Raw genomic sequence first — 8,831 nt, 5'->3', positions numbered from 1 at the left:
CGATCTGTGTGTGTGTTATAAAACTGTCACTGTGTGACCTTCCTGCAGCTTCAATATTTAAACTGTCAGGAAATAAACTCATTCATCATTAGCATCTTGTCTCCATGGAGATAGAGACGCAGTGAATATGTGAGTGGCCTTGAGCAGAGACCAGGTGTGCACTGGATTCATTCTGTAATCAGTCAGAAGATTATAAATAAATGAATGGTAAATGGCCTGTATTTATATAGCGCTTTACTAGTCCCTAAGGACCCCAAAGCGCTTTACATATCCAGTCATCCACCCATTCACGCACACATTCACACATTATAATGTCACCCGATGCATTTGATTAACCACTGAACTGGTTGCTTGTGCCTCGTGCTTTTATTTAGAAGGGGCTGTAGCACAGTAAGTCCAGCAGGGGGCGACAGAGTAGAAACTTATTCTGTCAACAGTTTACTGCTCACATGATTAAAATAGATTTGAAGTCATTATCGGTAAGTGCAAACAGACTAACCTTAAATTAGTTTAATTAACAGTAAGTTGAAGACCCCGCCCCCGGGCAATGCTTTAAAGGTTCAGACTGGGTTCAAGTTCAGGGTCAAGGTCCTGGGAAGTCCTCACAAACACCAGAACACGTGTGTGTGTGTGTGTGTGTGTGTGTGTGTGTGTGTGTGTGTGTGTGTGTGTGTGTGAGATCCTTGGTCAGCTGTTGCTCTTCTTGTCTTTCTCTTTGAACTTTGGCCATTTAGACTCGACAGCAGCTGTCGCCTCTGAGCCAGACAGGAAGAGAAATCTGAAGGTGTGAATACTTAGCGTCCAGGTGGAAGCGCAGTTGCGAATCGGAAAACTTTATTGATATGTACAGACATAAACGTCATGACAACACTTACAGAAGCTTTGTTTTACTGCAGGTCACAACTATCCTCCATCCAACTGACCACTCAGATGGCTGAGACTCATCCACCACATGAAGCAAAAGTTTCTTAACAACAAGAAGACAGTTTGACAAAGTTCACCTGCAAGTGAAGTCTGTAAAAAAACCAACATAAATGTATTTTGAGAAGAGACAAAGGTTTTAGGATCACTGAAACTCAGCAGAGTCCATAAAAAGAGAAAAAAGAAATTACTTCTCTTCTTCTTCAGTGAATAAACACTGTTTACATCACAAAAACAGCCTGTTCCTATTGGCTGTCCATTTTCAGTGTAACAGTTTTATTTCTTTTCATTTCCAGGTACATGGACATGTTTTATTAAAAAGGTGTGCAGCAGTCTTTGAGGGGTGTTTGCTTTTATGCCATTAGTGTGTCAGAAATGTTCACCAATCAGGAACAGTGTCAGCATACAGCAAACAAGCTGCCTCAGCCAGTAAAACAACACTTCCCGTTTTATCAACTCTGCAGAAGCTTTGATTTTGCATAAAGAAAGCACCTGCAGCTGCATTCAACAAACTGGAAGTATTAAGAACTGGGAATACAAACAACTTGTAGGTTGAGTCTTTTGTTGATGAAATGTTAATTAAATAGGTAAACATGTGGTTAGCTGTCAGCTCTTAGGTTCAGGTTAGTAGCACATGCCTGTTATGAATTAATGAGTACTGTCTCAGGCAGTTTTAGATACAATCTCAAACACATCCGTCATAACATTTGAGTCGATCGAGGTGACTCAGAAACAATCAATAATCAGGGTCACCTGCAAAGTTTGACGTCACACAGGGCATTAACAATGGTGTTAACCTCTGAACACACCGGAAAAACAGAGTCTCTGCTGAGTTTGTAGAAAGAACGCCAGCTGCAGCTTCCACAGGTGAGAGGAGAAACTGGAGGAACAGGTGTGCTGTCACACGACAGATTCCCTCAGGTTCTCATCTTGAACAAACTCATGAGTGCTGCACGGCGGGGCGGCGCGGAGAACAAACTCGCTCTGAAGCTCTACCCGGGTGGGATGCACCTGACCTGAAGCCGTCTGCTCGTGGCTGCCGCTGTACGGCTGACTCAGTCCTTTAGAAAGAGTTGCTTCTGTCTCTGGTGGCTTGTCCTGTCGTCCGTCCAGCTTCTCTCCGTATTTGTAGGATACCCGTTTGACCTTGCCCCGCTGAAGGAGGTGCTTCCTGTACGCTCTCTGGATCACTGTCGCTGCTACCTCTTCCTGTTTCCTCCGCAGAGTACTGCTGATTGGTTCATATGACTCCTGTATGTCATAATGATCACAGCATCAGAGACAAATAATATTTCTGACAAGCTGTCAAAAATGTTTTTGACAGCTTGTCAGAAACTGAATATGAACAGATAAAAATCCTGCTCTGTTACAAAAACACTGAGCTTGATCTGTTGCATGTTCACCGACACATGAAGAGCCCACGAATCGCCTTCTAAAGATGTCTCTTCATTTCCCATCAGGACAGAAATGTGTTGTGGCCATTTTTGTTGAATTCTTGTGAATCATAATTTTTATCCATTATAACATACTTAAGCTATTTCGCTATTAAAGTCTGTAATTAAAAGTTTAATTTTGGAAAAGTTGTTTGGACCCTCGCATTAACTCAGAGCATGCTTGGTGGAAATGTTTTCCTTGTTGTCAGCTGGTAAGACGGGAGCATTTTTAAAATGATATTTTGACCACTCTGTGAACTTGTGGAATTAGATTAACTTTTGTTTATAAGTTGTAAGAAATGATTTGGTTCATAATTTTGCAAGAAATAAACAGCATATATTTTTCAAAGAGTCACGTTGGAAGTGCGTTCTGAAACAAACCACCTGCTGCCACCTCAGGCCTTTTCTTGGATTATTCTGTTTGGAAGCTTAAAAGGCCGTGACACAGAGGTTAACCATCTTAACCTCATTAGACACCAATCCGAACTCTAACTCTGGTTGCCAGAACATGTAAGTTTTGATTTTATGAGATTGTTTTTCTGGGTCTTTGGTCTGACCAAAGAACATACTCATTCTGACTGACACATCAAACATACTTACGTTTTTTGCATTCTTTTTCTTTTCTCCAAAGATTTCTCCACAGATTCATTTGTCACTTGTCATTTACATATATATGAGAGCTTTGTGTGACCGTTAGACATCTCAACATGAAATAAAAATTTAGACAAGCTAAGCATGAAGCTAAGCTATAAACAGGTCTCAGATGTAATAACAGCTTCTACACAAATTCAAAGCAGTACTGAAAGGAAACCAATTACTGGTACTTAAATATGCCCATGTGCAAACTCTCCCAAGAACTGTACATGACACTGGTAAAGACTTTATGATAGAATAGAACAGAACCTTGGATGGGTTGTTGGCTGTGAACTTGTCTTCCATGTTGCCTTTTAGAGCATCCATGGCCCCGGAATCACCTAAAACCTATAAATGTAATATAATATAGTATAATATAATAAAGATCCAATAGAATAAGCTGTAAATGTGAGCAGGTGAGGTTACCTGTGCAGTGAGAGCAAGCAGTATGTCCAGACAGTGCAGCTTTTCTCCGGGTACCAAAGGCAGGTCCATTTGGATCAGGGTGGCAGCGTTGGGTTTGGGAATCCTCAGAGGATCCTGCAGAGCATCGCAGAAGTCTGACAGCTCACTGAGGAACACATTAGAATCCACAGAACTTAACTCTTACAGGTCTTTAGAGAACACCACATCTCAGATTAGAGCCAGACTAAAACACAGGTGGACTTACCTGTAATGTATGAACTGTGAGGCATCGGGGTCAAACTTTTCCCAGGTTTCATAAAACATCTCAAAGTCATCTTCACACAGTGGGTCGCTGCTCTCCTCTGTAGCTACATTGAAGTTCTCCAGGATGATGGCAATGTACATGTTAACCACCACCAAAAAGGACATGATGATGTACGTGGTGAAGAAAACGATGCCTAATGCTGGGCTGCCGCAGTTCCCTCTGACAGTCGTTCCTGGGTTTTCAAAGTCTGGGTCGCAGTCTGGGGGCGTGTTCATGATGGGATTTAGCAGTCCATCCCATCCTGCTGATGTGGTGATCATGAAGAGGCAGATCATGCTGTTTCCAAAGTTCTCAAAGTTAAATATGTCGTCAATCATCGCTTCCTTCTTCACGTAGGCAAAGTTAGACATACCAAAGATGGAGAAAATAAACATGATGAGGAAGAGAAGGAGACCAATGTTGAAGAGAGCAGGAAGGGACATCATCAAGGCAAAGAGCAGCGTCCGGATCCCTTTGGCTCCACGAATAAGACGAAGGATTCGGCCAATACGAGCCAATCGGATCACACGAAAGAGCGTAGGTGATACAAAGTACTTTTCTATGATGTCAGCAAGGAGAAGGCCTAAAGGAAGGAAGGAAGGAAAAAAGAAAGAAGGTGGAAAGGGAAAAGAAAGTATGAGATTCTTCTATTAACGTGTGAATTAAAAAACAAAAATATTAAATATTGTCAGTTTCCTCAAACATGGATTCACCTGCAATGGAAAGTATAACCACCACAAAATCAAAGATATTCCAGCCGACGGCAAAGTAGTGCTGCCGCAGAGCGATGATCTTTAGACCGCACTCTGTGGAGAAGATGATGATGAAAACAAGGTTGACCCAGTAAAGGATGATTTCTTTGTCCTTGCTCTGCTCATCTGTTTCCACCATCATAGTCACCATGTTGAGACAGATCAACACCATGATGAGAACGTCAAAAAAACGTTGGGTCACCAAGTCAAAGACCAGACCCTGAAACTTATTCTGGACACAAAAAATAAAGGAACCATTTAAATCTTGCTCCATCCCAAATGTTTAAATCCTGTTTTCTGCTCACAGGGAGTAATCAAACTGACCTCAGGCCGTGGGATAGGTTTCTGAGGTGTCTTAGAGCCCAGTTTCTTCATGGCGTTGTAATACTTCTTCTGCTCCTCTGTCATGAAAATATCACCTCCTCCCATGTAAAGAAAAAACAACACACAGTCAGCTGGCAAATAGAAATCCAGTAATAAATGATTGATGTCAGTGAGTAAAAACCTATCTTAGCTTTCTGCTGGTTGAAGTTGTCTATAATGACTCCGATGAAAAGGTTGAGGGTGAAGAATGAGCCAAAGATGATAAAGCAGACGAAGTACAGGTACATGTACAGGTTGTCCTCATACATTGGCTGGGACTCCACCTACACTCCCAAGAATGTAACCATGGTAACCAAGATAAAGGTTAGGGTGAGAATGAAAACTGTTGAGTGATGTCATTCTCTGGGGACACTATTTCAGGGGTTAGGGTGTTGCCATCAGTGTTGGGAAGGTTACTTTTTAAATGTATTCCACTATAGATTACATGCCTCAAGATGTATTTTGTAACGTATTCTGCTACTTTACTCAATGAGAGTAACGTATTCTGAATACTTTGGATTACTTAATATATTATCATGCTTTTTACAACTACATGAATGTACTATTGCTGTGTGATTTATTACTGTTACTGAAGGTTACTCGTCACACCAACTAGATGTTTAAATCTTAATATAAATGAGTAACAGTAGGTGGACATTAGGTAAGGCTGCACTTTTTGCAGCGATCTCGTATAGAAAACTATTCCACGCGTATATAAAACAGGTCCGCAGCTCTGAACCGTAGTAAAGGGACCTCTGGCTGATACGTCGGGTTCGTGTCGGGCTCGTAGCTGAAAACTAGCTTTACTTGGTTGTCTGGGTCGACTTTGCTAGCGAGAGACAGAGAGAGGCGTTGAAAGGCTGCTCCAACAGAGCTTATTGTTTCAGAGGAAAACACGAACACGGTGTGCAGTCGAGTCTTAATAGCTTACTTACAGCTGGGCTTGTCAGGCACTCTTTTTGGCTGCAGTGGTTATTATATTATATTTACATGCTTCCAGCTCCCGTTTCTGCTCGGTGAAAGCTCGTACCTTTCCTTTTTCTCCCTCCTCGCGCTCACAGACACATAACGGGTATGGCAGTCCATTCTCCCTGCAGCACGGACTACACTGCCCATCAGGCTACATTCTTTAGGGCTATGACTGTAACACTCTGCTATTGCATTCATATTAAATCATTTTTTGAATAATACATTTTAAAATAATATTTCTTCACGTTATTATGCGGACCACAAGTAGAGGTGACATGGGCCGCGAGATAGAGACATAGACATTTGAGCCTCATAATGCGTGTTTTGTTTGGGTTTCCACCGGCGTGGAATTACCAAAAATAGAGAGAGCATAGCCAAACATATGAAACAGGAAAAGACCGCCATGTAATCCATTTATTTCAACAAAGTAACTGTATTCTGAATATCATATTTTAAATGGTAACTGTAACAGAATACAGTTACTCATATTTTTTATTTTAAATACGTAACACCATTACATGTAGTATTCCATTACTCCCCAACACTGGTTGCCATTAGATATCTGATTTCCTTTCCCGCCTAAAGTGCATTGTTTAGGAATCCAACAAAATGAAATAAGTTAAATTGTTGTGATGGCTTAAATGTTTTTCTTAGGTTTACCCAACTAACCACAATAACTCAGAAGCAACGAAATGTTCTGACATGAAAAATTCTCGTCCCTTTCCGTCAGACTTCATTTTTAAATACACAAATCTGCTCACAAGTAGGAGATCTGTGCATCGGTATCAGCACAGTCTCAGTAACCGTTTCAGTACAACTGACCTCTCTTGAGTCTACTGCTGCATACATGATATCCATCCAGCCTTTAAATGTGGCCTGAAAGACAAAAGTCCTGAACATCAGTTTCAGCTGTTCATCTACTGCAAGAATCAGCAGGTAAAGACCCACAAAACATCATGACAGCAATATCTGATCAGTGAGGTCAGTAGAATTATTCTGTATTGATCTATTGGGTTATTTCTCTGTGAAGTCACAGGTGTTCAGACTAACCACTTGCAGCAGAGACAGGTAGCCCATTCCAACATTGTCGTAGTTGATCTTCAGGTTCTTCCAGTGGACCTCAGTGAAGTTTTCCTGAATCAGAGCCAAACACTGGGTCTTGTTGTCAACCCTCTCAGGGAGAAACAACTCCTCTGATGTCTCATTGAAGCAGTAATAAAACTTTCCTGCAAACAGGTTCACGCCCATGATGCCGAATATCAGCCAGAAGATCAGACACACAAGGAGGACGTTGAAGATTGATGGGACTGCTCCAACCAGAGCATTAACCACCACCTGCAGTGAGAAAGCAACCAGTCAAACACAAATTTACTAGCACCCTGAGACCCTCTTGACAGGGTTGTAGACATGTGCTAGCCCCACCTTCATCCCCTCAAAGCGGGAGAGGGCTCTTAGGGGCCTCAGAGCTCTTAGGGTCCGCAAGGACTTGATGGCTCCCAGCTCAGAGTATCCCAGGATATTTGCTGTTAGCGACACCAGAGACACCTGAAAGACAAATGACACTGGTGGTGAAGTCAGAGTACTAATGTCCTCCTAAAGTAGACTGTTACGCCACAGGGTGTGAGGACCCCAGATTAAACACTTTGTTCTGATTTAAAACAAGCTGTGCATGAACAGAAGTCTATATGAAATATTCAGATTTATTAGCAGTTTAGACATGAACCTGGAGGAATGGAAACCTGTCCTTATTACTGTGGTGGAGTCTCCCTAATGAAGCTTATGCAAAAGTTCAATAAGGAATATCTGTAGTCACATATCTGTCTGTTTTCCCGGCATTGCGGCTAATCTAGGCTTTCATTTACTCTCCCACACTGTGCAGCTGATTTTGACATCACTGCTCTAGTCCAGTCATCTTTTGTCCAACCTTCTTCAGGCCAATCAGCCTTTGCTGTGGGTACTATAAATCTCACTGTGTACTCACTCCATTGCAGACCCCTTGGTACAACCCTCCTCCTCCCCATCACCACCTCTCATGACTCAGCCTCCATTCAAGTCTCCATCTTCATTTCCACCACCAGCGTCAAGATTCCTAGGGGTCCAGCCCTAATCCCTATCACCAGTGGGATTCTGTTCTGCTGTGATGGGCCATTGTAGTCGAACCACCAAATACCTCAAACTGAATTCTGAACATCAATAAATTATGTTCAAATCCTTCTAATGATCTCTCCTTATTAAACTATATGCAAGTGTCTGGGGAGACACCGGGGAGCCATGGACATCCATGTTTGTGTCTGTAGAAACCCTCGTTGTGTTTAAAATATGTGGAGGTAAGGCAGAGGTCTTTAGCTCCACTCCAGTGGAGGGGTGGTGCCGCGGGCTCAAGGGGCAGTGCCAGGAAAGCTAAGTTCCAGGTGGCGGAAATTAGCTTGATGAACTCTTTTCCTTTTTTTAGTGACATCGGGGACTGGCAGACGAGTGTGAAGTACATGAAGCATTGTGTGTTTAACTTAAGCTGCAAAAACACTAGGAACGGTGACTGAATGCTGTGTGGGTCAAACAGGCAGACTGTTGTTGATTCAGTGAAATTGAAGTAGAATTTTTAAACCTCCCGTGTTCACATTCCTGTTTATAGAAATTAGTGCACATTTAATGAGATGCAAAGTATGTAATAATTTAAAATAAGCAAACAAAAACAATCTTAATTTCTATCTGGGATGTTTCATAATGTCTGTCAGTTGTATCATAGAAAAACAAAAGATAAACATCAACAGCATCTTTGGTAATCATGCATTCTGTTCTTACATCTACAATGAGGAAGTCAAGCCAGCACCAGGCGTTGGTGAAGTAGGTCTTGAATCCATAGGCGACCCACTTGAGAACCATCTCCACCACGAACACGTAGGTGAACACCTGATCCGCATACTCCAGGATCGTCTTTATGACCCGACGCTGCTCCATGTAGATATCTTCAAAAGCCTGTTTTCAAATCAGCTTTAGTCACCACATGGAAAGGAGTTCACTGTGTAGTGCATCTGCTTGTAGAGTGATATT

At 42.1% G+C, this 8,831-nt stretch overlaps 1 protein-coding gene across 1 annotated transcript in view; it reads right to left on the bottom strand.

Moving 5' to 3' along the window:
- Positions 1-669: 669 nt before the first annotated feature.
- The window catches only part of LOC102309932 (sodium channel protein type 4 subunit alpha B), a gene marked incomplete at its 5' end in the record, with an annotated part of 10,777 nt that continues 2,615 nt past the window's right edge, over positions 670-8,831 (bottom strand). Inside the window, 11 exon segments of the mRNA XM_014330626.2 lie at positions 670-2,172; positions 3,258-3,335; positions 3,414-3,558; positions 3,658-4,279; positions 4,410-4,680; positions 4,773-4,877; positions 4,958-5,095; positions 6,603-6,656; positions 6,831-7,115; positions 7,203-7,325; positions 8,583-8,756. Of these exon segments, the coding sequence (XP_014186112.1) occupies positions 1,822-2,172; positions 3,258-3,335; positions 3,414-3,558; positions 3,658-4,279; positions 4,410-4,680; positions 4,773-4,877; positions 4,958-5,095; positions 6,603-6,656; positions 6,831-7,115; positions 7,203-7,325; positions 8,583-8,756 (2,346 nt within the window).

The sequence above is a fragment of the Haplochromis burtoni genome, unplaced genomic scaffold, assembly GCF_018398535.1.
Source record: "Haplochromis burtoni strain Fernald_Lab_line unplaced genomic scaffold, NCSU_Asbu1 Contig_915, whole genome shotgun sequence".
Classification (NCBI taxonomy): domain Eukaryota; kingdom Metazoa; phylum Chordata; class Actinopteri; order Cichliformes; family Cichlidae; genus Haplochromis; species Haplochromis burtoni.
This window is presented reverse-complemented; position numbering and strand designations above follow the sequence as displayed.